The sequence below is a fragment of the Corylus avellana genome, chromosome 7, assembly GCF_965113065.1.
Source record: "Corylus avellana chromosome 7, dhCorAvel1.hap1.2, whole genome shotgun sequence".
NCBI lineage: Eukaryota > Viridiplantae > Streptophyta > Magnoliopsida > Fagales > Betulaceae > Corylus > Corylus avellana.
The window spans coordinates 194,211-207,650 of NC_142496.1; the positions used below are offsets into that span (position 1 = coordinate 194,211).

Sequence of the window (13,440 nt, forward strand, 5' to 3'; positions counted from 1 at the left end):
GAAGAGAATTATTGGAGTGATGCTGGTTTGTGGCCAGTGGGGGAGTTTTTGACGGTCCAATCAATCTTCTGGATTGAGATACACGGCAATTAAGAGCTTTGGACAGCCAAGTCAATACTTTTGGCTTGAGATTCACGTCAATTAAATGCTAGCAATTTGAATAGTTAATTTAAGAGAAATATATGGGATTCACTTGTTCGGCTAGGAAGTTAGACAATTTAAAATTTATTTGAACAAATGAATTTTATATAAATTAAAGATCATTCTTTTAAAAGAAGACTGTGCTTAATTTTCTGAGAGTTTTTACGGGTTGAACCTTTAATTTAACTGGATTTGGACCTTGGGCTTGGGCTTATTTTCAGGTTCAAATATGTTTGTAAAGCTTGAGCTGAGTTCGAATATATATGTATATACAACCCAATTGAAAAAAGAAAGAAAAAAAAAACAGTAAAAAAAAAAAGGGGGAAGGCCATGACATGAGGAAGCAGAACACAATTTACATGTGGAGAGGGTGAAAGCGAGGGGTGGACTCGCGCTTCCCTTTTGCATTGAAATTGGGGATTTTGGCAAATGGCGCCAAACCAAAAAGGCAATGTTCCCGCCACTCTCACTGTCTGTCTCTTTATATTCTTTTGATTAAGACGGCAACGAAGAAGAAGAAGAAGAAGAAGAGGGAGTTTATCGGTCTGAGAAACTCCGAGGAAAAAACTGAAAAAAATATGGGATCTGCAGCTCTCTTGGATTCCACCGTTCCCAATGGCGAAGCCCCCGTTAGTGCCGTTTCTGATTCTTCAGTATCAGGTACATGAAGATAAAATTATAGTTAAATTTTAAAATTGTTGATTTCTTGCTCCCATTACATAAATTTCCATGCCCATTAATTGTGGCTTTAAGGGCTTTTATTTTTGCCTTTTCTTTTTGGTGGGTTGGTGGGAGGGATTTGAAGTTATTAGGGTCTGTCTATCGTTGGTCGAAGGCGTTTCTTCTTCTTCTTCTTTTGTGTGTACAAGGTCGTGTTCCAATTTTATTTTAATTCCGATGATTTGCTTGATTTCCCCTGCTTGGTAAGTTTCATTTGAATGAATGGCAGTGCAGTTATTTATAGATATAGCCATTGTGTTTGATAAGTGACTGCAAAGGCATAGATACAAATAGTATAATAATGGGTTCTTTTCCTGTTTCCTATTTTGATATTTAGAGCTATGGTTTTGATGTAGAAAGGGGTTTTAGATATAAAATTTTGGACTTTTTTTGGCATGCGTGCTTTTGGATGTGGGTTTCCCTTCAAAACATCAGATTTGTGACTTGACTCCTACAGAGCTTGATAGAGTATGCGTGGTCCTTCATTTATCTCTTCTTTAAAAAGCCATGCTATTTCTTGAACGTTTGTAGTCCACATAAATGCTCTATTGCAAACCAACATCTGGTTTCAATGCACCTTAAAGCTATTCCCTTTCTGTTGATAAGTTGTATGATATTTTGTCGCAGGAGTGACGAAAAAGAAGAGCAAGAAAAAGTCTCCACTTTCTGGCACTAAAATGGCAGCGAAAACTAGCCAAAAAGAGAAGAAAAGAAATGTGTCCCAGTGTAGTGAAGAGCCAGCTGGTTCTAGGAAACTGCCAAAGCGAGCTTCTGCATGCAGAAATTTCAAGGAGCGGTCTGTTTGCATATCTGATAAGTCTTGTCTTGTTGAAACAAAGAAGGATCAGTTTGCAGAGGAAGAGATTCTGGCTGTACGCATTACTTCTGGGCAAGATGATGGGCGCCCAAATAGAAGACTGACTGATTTTATCTTGCATGATGAAAATGGCGCCCCACAGCCGCTTGAGATGTTGGAACTTGATGACATGTTTATCTCTGGTCTTATATTGCCTCTTGAAGAAAGTTCAGACAGGGAAAAGGAAAAGGGTGTCAGGTGTGAAGGCTTTGGGCGGATAGAATCGTGGGACATCTCTGGTTATGAAGATGGTTCTCCCGTGGTATGGATTTCGACTGATATTGCCGATTATGATTGCCGTAAACCTGCAAGTAGCTACAAGAAATTTTATGACCATTTCTTTGCAAAGGCCCGTGCATGTATAGAGGTTTATAAAAAGTTGTCGAGATCTTCTGGAGGGAACCCTGACTCCAGTCTTGATGAGTTGCTTGCTGGAGTTGTTCGCTCAATTAGTGGAAGCAAGCACTTTTCTGGTGGGGTATCTATCAGGGACTTTGTTCTTTCTCAGGGTGAGTTTATTTATAACCAATTGGCAGGTTTGGATGAGACATCAAAGAAGAATGATCAGATATTTGCGGAGATCCCTGCTCTTGTTGCCCTACTAGATGAGAGTAGCAAGCGTGGAAACTTTATGCAAGAAAAAGCACCATCTACAGGTGGGAGTTTAACAATTGGTTTGAAATTGGGAGATGGAGAGAACAAAAAGAATCAATCTGATTCATCCAAATCTACACTGGAGGAAAATGAGGATGTAAAGTTGGCAAGATTGTTGCAAGAAGAAGAGTACTGGCAGTCAATGAAGCAGAAGAAAAATCAGGGTTTGGCCTCCATGTCAAGCAAATTCTACATTAAAATTAATGAAGATGAAATTGCAAATGACTACCCTCTACCTGCTTATTACAAGAATTCTGTAGAAGAAATTGATGAATTCATAGTTTTTGACAGTGATATCATAAGTGACAGTGATCAACTCCCTCGAAGCATGCTTCATAATTGGTCGCTCTACAATTCAGACTTGAGGTTGATTCCCTTGGAACTTCTTCCGATGAAACCATGTACAGATATTGATGTCACTATCTTCGGGTCAGGGGTTATGACTTCTGATGATGGAAGTGGATTCTGTCTTGATACGAATCCTAATCAGTCCTCTTCATGTGGTTCAGGAGCACAAGATGCTGATGGTATTCCAATATATTTGAGTGCAATAAAGGAATGGATGATTGAATTTGGGTCATCAATGGTTTTCATTTCAATCCGTACAGACATGGCCTGGTATGATGCCTCTTTTCTCACATTAAACAGTATCAGAATAATCTTCTTGTATAGTTTATTTTCTATAGAAGTGGGATACACATGAATAAATGTGGAAGTTGGGATAATTTCATTTAAAAGTGTATGCTAATTTCACGAAGTATTTGCAATCATATCACTTTCTCCATACAATTACTGGGATATCTGTGGATTCCTATGGACATTAAAAAAGCCCGGAATAGCTTTCATGCTTTGTACCAAAACAGGGGAAAAAATTGAAGAAGTCATTCTAAATAATATGAAGTATATGTCAATGATATTTCTGATTTCTTGAATTTCTTTAGGTATAGACTCGGCAAACCATCAAAGCAGTATGCTCCATGGTATGAAACGGTTTTGAGAACGGCCAGGCTTGCAATAAGTATCATCACCTTGTTGAAAGAGCAGAGCCGAGTTGCACGACTTTCTTTTGCGGATGTCATCAAGAGACTGTCTGAGTTCAAGAAGGATCATGGTGCGTATGTTTCGTCTGATCAAGCAGCTGTTGAGAGATACGTAGTTGTCCATGGACAGATTATACTGCAGCTGTTTTCGGAATATCCAGATGAGAAGATTAAAAGGTGTGCATTTGTGATTGGTCTTACAAAGAAAATGGAGGAGAGACATCATACCAAATGGTTAGTGAAGAAGAAAAAGGTTCTGCAAAAGGGTGAACCAAATTTGAATCCAAGAGCAGCAATGGGACCTGTGCAATCGAAGAGGAAGGTTATGCAGGCTACAACAACAAGGCTAATCAACAGAATTTGGGGAGAGTACTATTCAAATTACTCGCCAGAGGATTTAAAAGAAGAAACTAATTGTGATTTGAAAGAGGAGGATGAAGTTGAGGAGCAAGAGGAAAATGAAGAAGATGATAATGAGGAGGAGAAGCTATTAGTTTCAGAGGAAACTCAGAAACCTCGTGCAATCTCAAGATCAACTAAATTGTGCTCAATGAATAAAGAAATAAGATGGATTGGGGAGCCTGTTGGGAAAACATGCTCTGGTGAAGTGCTTTATAAAAAAGCCTTTGTTCATGGTGAGGCGATTGCTGTGGGGGGTGCTGTAATAGTGGAAGACAATGAATCATATGAACTTCCCATGATCTATTTTGTGGAGTACATGTTTGAAGCATTGGATGGAACCAAAATGTTCCATGGAAGAATTATGCATCGAGGATCTCAGACTGTTCTTGGCAATGCTGCAAATGAGAGGGAGGTATTTCTGACAAATGAATGCTTGGCGATGGGGTTGGAGGATATAAAACAGATCATTGTTGTGGATATTCGCTTAGTGCCATGGGGACATCAGCATAGGAAGGATAATGCTAATGCTGATAAAATTGATAGAGCTCAAGCAGAAGATAGGAAGAGGAAAGGATTGCCGATTGAATATTACTGTAAAAGCTTGTATTGGCCAGAGAGAGGTGCTTTCTATAGTCTTCCCTTCAAAACTATGGGTCTTGGGTCTGGCTTCTGCCACTCTTGCAAAATAAAAGAAGCACAGAAGGACAAGGAAACATTTGAAGTGAATTCATCTCGGACTGGTTTTGTATACAAGGGAACTGAGTACTCTGTTAATGATTATGTATATGTTGGCCCCCATCATTTTGATGGGGAAAGTACGGAGCATCTAACTTTCAAGGGTGGGAGGAATGTAGGCTTGAAACCTTTTGTTGTGTGCCAAGTGTTGGAGATCATTGCCACAAAGGAAACCAAACGAATTGAAGAAAAATATACACAGGTTAAAGTCAGAAGATTTTTCAGACCAGAAGACATTTCAGTTGAGAAGGCATACTGCTCTGACATTCGTGAAGTAAGATCTCCTTCAAGAAAATCATGTTATTCTAAGTACAATGCATACCTCTATGGGCTTTCTATTTGTCATACTTTGATTATCTTATATTTGTGTTCTATGTATTCACCTAAACTTTTATCCTTGATTTCTTATAACCTTTGATTTTAACCCTTTTCCTATGGTCTGATTTTACAGATCTACTACAGTGAAGAAACACATGTGCTGTCCGTTGAAAAAATTGAAGGTAAATGTGAAGTCAGAAAGAAGAATGATATTCCAGCATGTGACGCTCCTGCCATCTTCCAACAAGTTTTCTTCTGTGAACGTCTGTATGATCCTTCCAAGGGGTCCCTCAAGCAGGTGCTCAGTCTTCTGCTCCCTTGTAATGACGTTAAACCATTTTTATGATTCCAAAGCTGCTTTAACTTTTGCAAATTATATTAGTGGACCATTTACTGGATGCACAGAAAAAAGCTTTGCTCTATTGAAGTATAAATTTTCTTCCCATCTCTTGTGGACAGTTGCCAGCTCATACCAAACTAAGATTCTCAACTGGGGATGTGGATGGAGATGTTGCATCTAGAAAGAAAAAAGGAAAGTGTATAGAGGGGGAAGATAATTTAGGATATGAAAAACAAAGCAAAGCATCTCAGGAAAATTGTTTGGCAACATTAGATATTTTTGCTGGCTGTGGTGGCTTGTCAGAGGGACTGCGGAAGTCTGGTAACCCAAATCTCTTTTCAATTTTTTTTTTCAAATGCAATGTTAGAGAATTTATTTATATTTAAAGCACTTGATGAAGGGCTATTTCCCATCCAACAATGCAGGTGTCTCGTTAACCAAGTGGGCAATTGAGTATGAAGAACCTGCTGGAGATGCCTTTAAACTCAATCACCCAGAGTCAGCGATGTTCATTAATAACTGCAACGTGATTCTTAGGTAAAGTGATTGCATTGAGATAAAGCCTTTCCACAACCACCCCCACCCCTTCCCCAATGTAATTTTTGAGTGACCTGTTATTCTGTTCTAATACAGGGCTGTGATGGAAAAGTGTGGGGATGCAGATGACTGTATTTCAACTTCTGAAGCAGCAGAGCTTGCTGCAGCTCTTAAGGAGAAGGATATTAGTGATTTACCACTTCCGGGACAAGTAGATTTTATAAACGGAGGGCCTCCATGTCAGGTTTGTGCAGATGTTGGCCTCTTTTTCTCCTATCCACCTATCATTTATATCTAATACATCTTTGGCCATTTATTGGATGATAACACTTAAACAAAAGCCGCATTTTTCCAGGGTTTCTCTGGAATGAATAGGTTCAATACAAGCACTTGGAGTAAAGTTCAGTGTGAAATGATCTTAGCATTCTTATCCTTTGCTGATTACTTCCGGCCGAAGTACTTCCTTCTAGAGAATGTGAGGAACTTTGTGTCCTTCAATAAAGGGCAGACATTCCGTTTAACTCTTGCTTCACTTCTTGAGATGGGTTATCAGGTAGATATGTTCATGCATGTATTTGAGTGGTATATGTTTGTTGTATGCATTTGGGTTAATGTGCATGTGGTTCTGGAGCTTATGGGTGTTGGTTTTGTTTGTGTTAAGGTGAGGTTTGGTATTCTGGAAGCTGGAGCTTATGGTGTTTCTCAGTCACGAAAACGTGCATTTATATGGGCTGCCTCCCCTGAAGAGATGCTCCCAGAGTGGCCAGAGCCAATGCATGTCTTTGCTGCCCCGGAGTTGAGAATAACATTATCGGGGAATCTGCAGTATGCTGCTGCTCGAAGTACAGCAAGTGGAGCCCCTTTCCGTGCAATAACTGTAAGAGATACAATTGGTGAACTCCCGGCCGTAGGGAATGGTGCCTCCAAGCAAAATCTAGAGGTATATCTAGTAGTTGTATGTACTTCTTCAGACTAACTGATATGTAACTCGCCTTTAACTATCTTATTCTCTGGCTTCTTGTTTCTCAGTATCAAAATGACCCCGTGTCATGGTTTCAAAAGAAAATTCGCGGGAATATGGTTCTTCTGACCGATCATATATCAAAAGAAATGAATGAGCTTAATCTCATTCGATGTCAGAAAATTCCAAAGCGGCCAGGTTCTGATTGGCATGACCTTCCAGATGAAAAGGTACTAACATAATTATTGGAGTTGAGGTTGTTATTAGCCTACTTTTGAGTTTGTCAACCTCTATTTTTGTATATGCAATTTACAATTCATGTAAAATGCAGATAAAATTGTCTACTGGACAAATTGTTGATTTGATACCATGGTGCCTGCCGAACACGGCCAAGCGACACAATCAGTGGAAGGGGCTGTTTGGGAGGTTGGATTGGGAAGGGAACTTCCCAACTTCCATCACGGACCCTCAACCAATGGGTAAGGTGGGGATGTGCTTTCATCCTGAGCAGGACAGGATCCTTACAGTTCGTGAATGTGCCCGATCGCAAGTAAGATTTCAATGTCCTTTGATCATTACCTAATTGCCATCAAAAGAAACTTTAAGACATGGGTTTCAACAAACATGAGAACTGGAAATCTTTTTGGAGTTCAAATTTATTTTGAATTATAATCTGGATTCTGAGGGTTATTTGGGAGTATGGACAGCTAGTTATACTGAACCAACAAATTCACAATCTAATCAAGTTAACCAAGAATTCCCTCTATTGCAGGGTTTCCCAGATAGCTACCAGTTTGCTGGTAATATTCAACACAAGCACCGGCAGATCGGAAATGCCGTACCTCCTCCATTGGCATATGCGTTAGGGAGAAAACTCAAGGAAGCGTTGGACAGTAAGAGGTCTACATAATGCATTAGCCGTCTATCATTTTCTATTGGGTTATCATTTTCCCAATGATGGTTACCTAAAAGTTCGTGGATATTGCCCCATTCGTTGACAAAATGTGTAATTCATGTCTTTACTTTTCCCTCTTTTTTTAACCCCCGTCTATGTCAGTATGGGATTAATGGATATTGCTTTGTAAGAACTGACTTTTAACATAAATAAAAAGAAAGAAGAAAAAGGAAGGGAAGGCCATTTGCAAAGCCAAAAATCTGTAGGTAAACACACCTGGACTTATTAGCCCCACTCACCTCATTAAGGGATATAATATTAGCCTGAATTAAGATTGTTTGCCACAACTTGTGAATTTAACATAAGTTGACATACAATTTGTGAATTAAGATTGAGATATTTGATTTGTATAATTTAAATGGAAAGAAATTTTGATACGAAATTACTAAATTTGGATTAAGGGTTTGATTTGTTTAATTAAATGAATAAAGTTAATGTACCCATATAAAGTAAAAGGTGGTAATGCAAACTAGTTAATCATACAAAACAAGATTCCTATTTCCAATAATATATACACAATTTCAAAAGGTTGGTTCAAGTGATAAGGACCTTGATTTTGGTAGCATTTTTATTAGGTCTAAGATTCAAATTTCTTTAAATGCAAATAATTTCTTCAAGTCATGTCTTCTGGCGAAGCCAAGTCTTACTCGATCTACGTGGAAAGAGCACTTTGCACTTGTCCAAAACTAGCACGAACGAAAAACCTTTAAAGAAGAAACTGCGCTTCAATTTGGGATGGAAGGGAACAATCCCATATTGGCAGCGATCACCGGTGACGGAACTTGGGCCGAACTGTCACCACCCCAGGCCTCAACTCGTCAAAGTGATATCTGCACCAATAACGCTTCTGCTCATTTACATAACAAATCTCAAGTGCACCATTTCCAACTTGTTAAAATTTCATTCTGTTAGGTTAGGAAGAAGGAATTTCAACCTGTTCTCATTGAGGTAACTCCTCACAGCTGTTGGGATTGCAGCATGTCCTCGGCTATGATTCCCTACACCTGTAGGAGTAGACACGGCATTTAATTGTCACTGACTTGCAACTATGAATGTGGCTTCGATTCATTATGATTCAACAACAACATTAAATCAATCATGATGATAAAAGTGAAATGGCTACACACTGCAAACTTTAAAACAGTCTGAAAAGAACACGTGAAGCATTTAAATCTTCATTACAAATTCAATGCAGGCACCCAACAATTTGTAGTTGGACCAAGAGTAAACGCAATCTTTAATAGCAAAAATAGCTACTTCAGTGCAGGTCATCTAACCTGTTATGACCTGTAATGACGTTGGCCTCTGCCTTCTTGATGGTATATCTAACTTTTCTGCATCCGTGAAAGTAGAGGACTCAGAGACCCCTTTTGGAAATACTGATGAATGATTTGGGTGCACTTGGGTTTCAATCTCCTGCAGACGCTCTTGCAAGGCTTGAATAGCTTCTGCTGCGTGAAGACCATGCAAGTCCAATTTCCACAAATCGTTGCCGCCATTTCTGATACTAAGAATTTCCTTGGCTGCCTTGGCATTCAGCCTCTCAGCAGCCGACCAGTGTTGTCGAGCCTTGAGAGAGTGGTGTTGGGCAGATGCATGATCATCTCTTTGAAAGGCATTTGTGGCCGCCCTTGAGTGCTGGGACGCTGACCTGTTCATTCAACAAATCTCACTCACTACCTACCATCTATTATATGCTGATCAAACACCATACAGATTTTCATCAACTATGGTAATTACTGCATTCTAAAAGTCCCGTCTTTAGAACTCAAAATTATGTGTCTCAAAACTGATACAGAGATTCCAATAATGGTTTCAAGCCATCCGCCCACTTATTAGGACAAATGGGTCCCATAAAAGACTCGCATCTAGCCATTGATAGCAATCCGAATCCTCTCATAACAATATAACATCCATCACAAGCAAAAGCGAAAGGTAATACATCATTAACAGGGCTTTTATGGTACATAGCGATATAAAATTTAAAGTCCTGAACATGCAGGTAGATGCCGCCATATTCATACGTACCTCATCGTTTTCAACGCATCTTTTCTATGGATCAAGTATAAGTCATCCTCTTCCCACTCGGGTTCGACGGGCATGGACTTCAACCGCTCCAAAATCAATTTTTGGTCAATGGCCTCGTCGGAAAGCTTTTCCCCAAAACAATCGTTTTCGTCAACCAATTCCTTGCCGTTGTATTTGAGAGAGTCCTCAATATCAGCGAGGCTCCGGCTCGTAGTCATTGTGTTTCCCAAAGGAACACTATAACTAGAATCCATCTCTGCATTGCTTGTTGGTCCGTGGTCTTCAAAGCCGTCGTAATTGGCAACCATTGCCTTCAACAAAGTTGAGGCCCTATCCATATTATTATCCGCTGCTGCCAGGACATCCTGAAGCAGGCTATTGTCCGCCCAAGGGTGGAGCTCTTGTAGCTTCGGAACGGCTAAAACGCGGTCGTTTTCCTTATTGCTAGACGTTCCACGAGAATCACCGACTAGTGTTTTTGCCGGTTTTTGGTATTTCCCATGCTTCTGATCATCTGCCAAAGCTGGAAAATCTACAGACGGGAGGAGTAAAGATGAGGAGGAAGGCTTGTCGTTATCGTTGTTATTATTTGCGAGACAGGGGACCAGAGGTGGGAAGGGTTCGTTGAGAATATCGGGTTCAAGGCCTTGTTTCTGTCGCTGCTTCAGGTCAAAGGCGGCCCAACCACCAGATTTACCCCTCCCCCGTGACATCTTCTGCCGTCGCCAAGAGCTGGCACCAATGGAAAATATAAATAATTCCCAAAAGCAAACGGATCTGGAAGAAATTACAACAAGTAGATTAGAAATAGGAAAGAGGAACCAAATACCTTGTCAGATTGTGTTGATCTTTTCCGGTGGGTGTTATTTGGGCAGGAATGGTGGTACCCAAGGCGTGGATCGATCGGACGGCTCAGATATCGACGGAATCACAAGAACATACAGAACTTGTGCAATCACACTCACACGCTCCCACGAACCGATTCTGCATCTCTTATCCATATAATATTCACAGAGAGACGAAGCAGAAACAATTTCTCACGGAGACGGAAGAGATGAGTCTGAGGACGACAATGATTGCAGTTGCAGACGGAGAAAGGAAAAAAGGGGCGACGGGCGGCTTCTTAAATTACGAAATTATCCTCACTCCTTGACGCGTTCTCAAATAAGAGGCGATGACTACTGGGAAGACTTTTAGATACGTCCCTGTTTTGTGTTTTTTCTCTCATCCTGCTTGACTTTTAGATACCAAAAATGCAAATAACATTTATCCCAATAAAAAAAAGTTAAATTCGTGTAAGTCCACTTAACTTTTAGGTATGGGCATGTGACAAATAACTTTACAGGGTTTAAAATCTTCTACCTTATCTCTCTCACTTTTTCATATCAATTTTTACACTCTTAAAAATCACTTTAAAAAATTATTAGTGTAAAAAAGTGGAATGTATCGATCATAAATTCATACTTAATTTTTGTTACCTTCATCTTCCTTTGCCGCGCGAAGCTAACAACATTGATCTATTACAGTCTTTTTGTTATTATCTTTTTTTATTGGATATGGAATGAGAAATTAGGATACATTTGCTACTTATGATTATGAAATATCGATTTTTATCATGAATCAAGCTGTGAATTTGTATGATTGATATAATATATATATATAAAATTATATTAATAAGGTTTTGTATCTAACTCAATCCGTTTATATTAAATATGTTAAATCATATCATATTCATGTCAACTCAACTGTTTTATTAAATAAATTATGTAAACCATGTAATTGAACAAGCTATCGAGAATCGAGAGGGAATTAATAATGCTATGAGTGCAGTTGCAGCATTGGATTAAGAATACTCTTCAAAAAAAAAAAAAAAAAGCCTTGGATTAAGAATAATGCTACACACAGGCATATATATATATATATTGACCCTTAAAATAAGCATTGAAAAAAACTCTAATATAATATAATTCTTCTGCAACTATCGCACGGTAGATGCACACAGTTAAAAATTTCACGTCTCTCATATTTTAGAGTTTAGAGCAGACGAAATCCTTGACCTGCCCAATCAACTGCGACGACTCCGGCAATTCGGGAAACAGATAAAACGCGTGGATCATGCTCGGATACTCCATTAGCCGCGCCTCTTTCCCTGATTTCTTTAACCAATCGTAGTACCTCCTCTGCCAGTCCTGTAACGGGTCGAATCCCCCGACAAACACAACCGTAGCCGGATACTCCGTAGCCGACATATCAATCGCATTCGGCCCGCTCACGTTGGCCGCCTCGTGGTCCCGGTTAGCCCCGTCTGGCAAGAACACCTTCCAAAGCCAATCCGTCCTGGCCATCGAAACCAACGGAGCCCTCGCTAATCGGATCTCCGACTCTGTCCGCTCCTCTCCCCCGAAAAACGGCTGGATCGATATCAACCCGGTAACGTTCACGACCCGAAATCTCTCCCGACACGCCCGAACCGCCACATGGTGGGCCAAGTTCGCACCCGCGCTATCACCAGCCAAGAAACACTTGGACACGTCACCAATCTCAGGCAGTACCTGTACGTCGTGGTCGCGGTCGAGGAATTTAAGAACGTCCAAACCATCGTCGTATGGACAAGGGAAGCGATGCTCGGGGGAGAGACGGTAATTGACGGAGATAACAACAGCAGGGAGTCTACGTGCGAAACGACGGCAAACGGCGTCGTATGCTTTGGAAGAGGGTGAGAGGAATGCGAAGCCGCCGCCGTGGAAGAAGATGAGGACCGGGAGGGAAGTGGCGTTGGTGGTGGGAGTGAAGAGGCGGAACCAGAGGTTGCGCTCTGGGTCGACGGTGATGTCGGAGGACTTGACACCGTTGATGGGATTGGGAGTAGGAGGTGAGCTGAAATCGAGGAGGGAGAAGATACGGCGGTTGAGGGTTCCGTTGGTACGGCGAACGGCGTCGGTGACGGCGGATGCGGCGGAGATGGAGAGGCGAGTCCTCCATGGGAGGGCCGGTACAGAATCGGATGAGTTGCTGCTCATGTTGCCAGGAGGAGGTGTATCGTGATTCGTGTATGTGTGGTGAAGGTGAAGAAGATGAGAGGAGGAGAAATAAGGAAATTAAGAGCAACTGGGGATGTAGATAGTAAGTTGCTGAAAATGGCCGAATAAAATGGAGGAGGGAGGTGGGGGACAAGTACAGGTGAGAGAGAGGCCCTTCAATTAATGTTCGCGGCCCATCAATTTCTTAAGCGGGCCGAGGGGTAAAGTACCAACCGTCTCTTTTTAAATTTTTAATTACGATAATATCCATCTAAATTACTACAAAGTATTAATGTCCTTCCTAATAATAACGAATATATCTTTAATAAAATTAAAATCAAAAAATTAAAAAATTAAACTAGAATTTTTTTAAAAAAATAAATCTTATATTTTAAATTGATGTGTACCAAATATTGCACATTTAAACCCATTAATGTACATTAATTAATCCTTTAGCAGTGTTGTAATCTAATGTTTTGTGTTAGTTTTATGTTTTCAGTATTTTTAAATTGTTAAAGGTAAACTGCATATTTAAAGTGAAAAATACGGAGTTTTGGAAGAAAGCCACCAAGGAGTAGCATCGCGCGAGCACAAATGAGCAACAAAAGGTTCTACATGCGTTGGTGCACTCGAGCGCACTGGTCATGCGATCGAGCGCACCCACGGCCAAGACTCGCACCAACGTGCGAGCACACATGCGCTGCAGGAGAAATCTCATGCTCGAGTGTACTCG

The 13,440-nt window shown here is 40.5% G+C and overlaps 3 protein-coding genes across 4 annotated transcripts; 1 reads left to right on the forward strand and 2 right to left on the reverse strand.

Moving 5' to 3' along the window:
- Positions 1 to 471: 471 nt before the first annotated feature.
- Positions 472 to 7,940, forward strand: LOC132184985 (DNA (cytosine-5)-methyltransferase 1). 2 transcript variants are annotated; one of them, XM_059598793.2, is made up of 12 exons: positions 473 to 801; positions 1,489 to 2,989; positions 3,313 to 4,822; positions 5,000 to 5,164; positions 5,326 to 5,527; positions 5,632 to 5,743; positions 5,840 to 5,987; positions 6,099 to 6,296; positions 6,405 to 6,683; positions 6,773 to 6,934; positions 7,036 to 7,254; positions 7,477 to 7,940. In XM_059598793.2, exons 1-12 carry the CDS (start codon positions 720 to 722, stop codon positions 7,612 to 7,614), a joined length of 4,716 nt encoding a protein of 1,571 aa, XP_059454776.2. In that variant the 5' UTR covers positions 473 to 719; the 3' UTR covers positions 7,615 to 7,940. The 2 variants fall into 2 exon arrangements, with proteins under 2 accessions (XP_088374130.1, XP_059454776.2); XM_088518004.1 differs by having other exon boundaries at positions 472 to 801; positions 6,099 to 6,683.
- Positions 7,941 to 8,132: 192 nt separating this feature from the next.
- On the reverse strand, positions 8,133 to 10,961 carry LOC132185783 (smr (Small MutS Related) domain-containing protein). The gene is made up of 5 exons (XM_059599569.2): positions 10,517 to 10,961; positions 9,688 to 10,419; positions 8,937 to 9,310; positions 8,594 to 8,663; positions 8,133 to 8,489 (listed from the first exon to the last, which is right to left on the reverse strand). The coding sequence occupies exons 2-5, from the start codon at positions 10,398 to 10,400 to the stop codon at positions 8,426 to 8,428; spliced, it is 1,221 nt and encodes a 406-aa protein (XP_059455552.2). The 5' UTR covers positions 10,401 to 10,419; positions 10,517 to 10,961; the 3' UTR covers positions 8,133 to 8,425.
- Positions 10,962 to 11,600: 639 nt separating this feature from the next.
- CXE18 (carboxyesterase 18) lies at positions 11,601 to 13,111 on the reverse strand. Its single transcript, XM_059598233.2, has one exon. It carries the CDS (start codon positions 12,705 to 12,707, stop codon positions 11,715 to 11,717), a length of 993 nt encoding a protein of 330 aa, XP_059454216.1. The 5' UTR covers positions 12,708 to 13,111; the 3' UTR covers positions 11,601 to 11,714.
- Positions 13,112 to 13,440: the final 329 nt, after the last annotated feature.

Bases quoted from the DNA above. Each gene is read 5' to 3' on its own strand.
- LOC132184985 (XM_088518004.1), top strand. From the start codon at position 720: ATGGGATCTGCAGCTCTCTTGGATTCCACCGTTCCCAATGGCGAAGCC. The intron at 2,990-3,312 runs GTATGATGCCTC...GAATTTCTTTAG, and splicing joins ATCCGTACAGACATGGCCTG to GTATAGACTCGGCAAACCAT. The intron at 6,684-6,772 runs GTATATCTAGTA...CTTGTTTCTCAG, and splicing joins CCTCCAAGCAAAATCTAGAG to TATCAAAATGACCCCGTGTC.
- LOC132185783 (XM_059599569.2), bottom strand. From the start codon at position 10,400: ATGTCACGGGGGAGGGGTAAATCTGGTGGTTGGGCCGCCTTTGACCTG. The intron at 9,311-9,687 runs GTACGTATGAAT...TTGAATGAACAG, and splicing joins GATGCGTTGAAAACGATGAG to GTCAGCGTCCCAGCACTCAA. The intron at 8,664-8,936 runs GTTAGATGACCT...CTACTCCTACAG, and splicing joins GTCATTACAGGTCATAACAG to GTGTAGGGAATCATAGCCGA.
- CXE18 (XM_059598233.2), bottom strand. From the start codon at position 12,707: ATGAGCAGCAACTCATCCGATTCTGTACCGGCCCTCCCATGGAGGACT.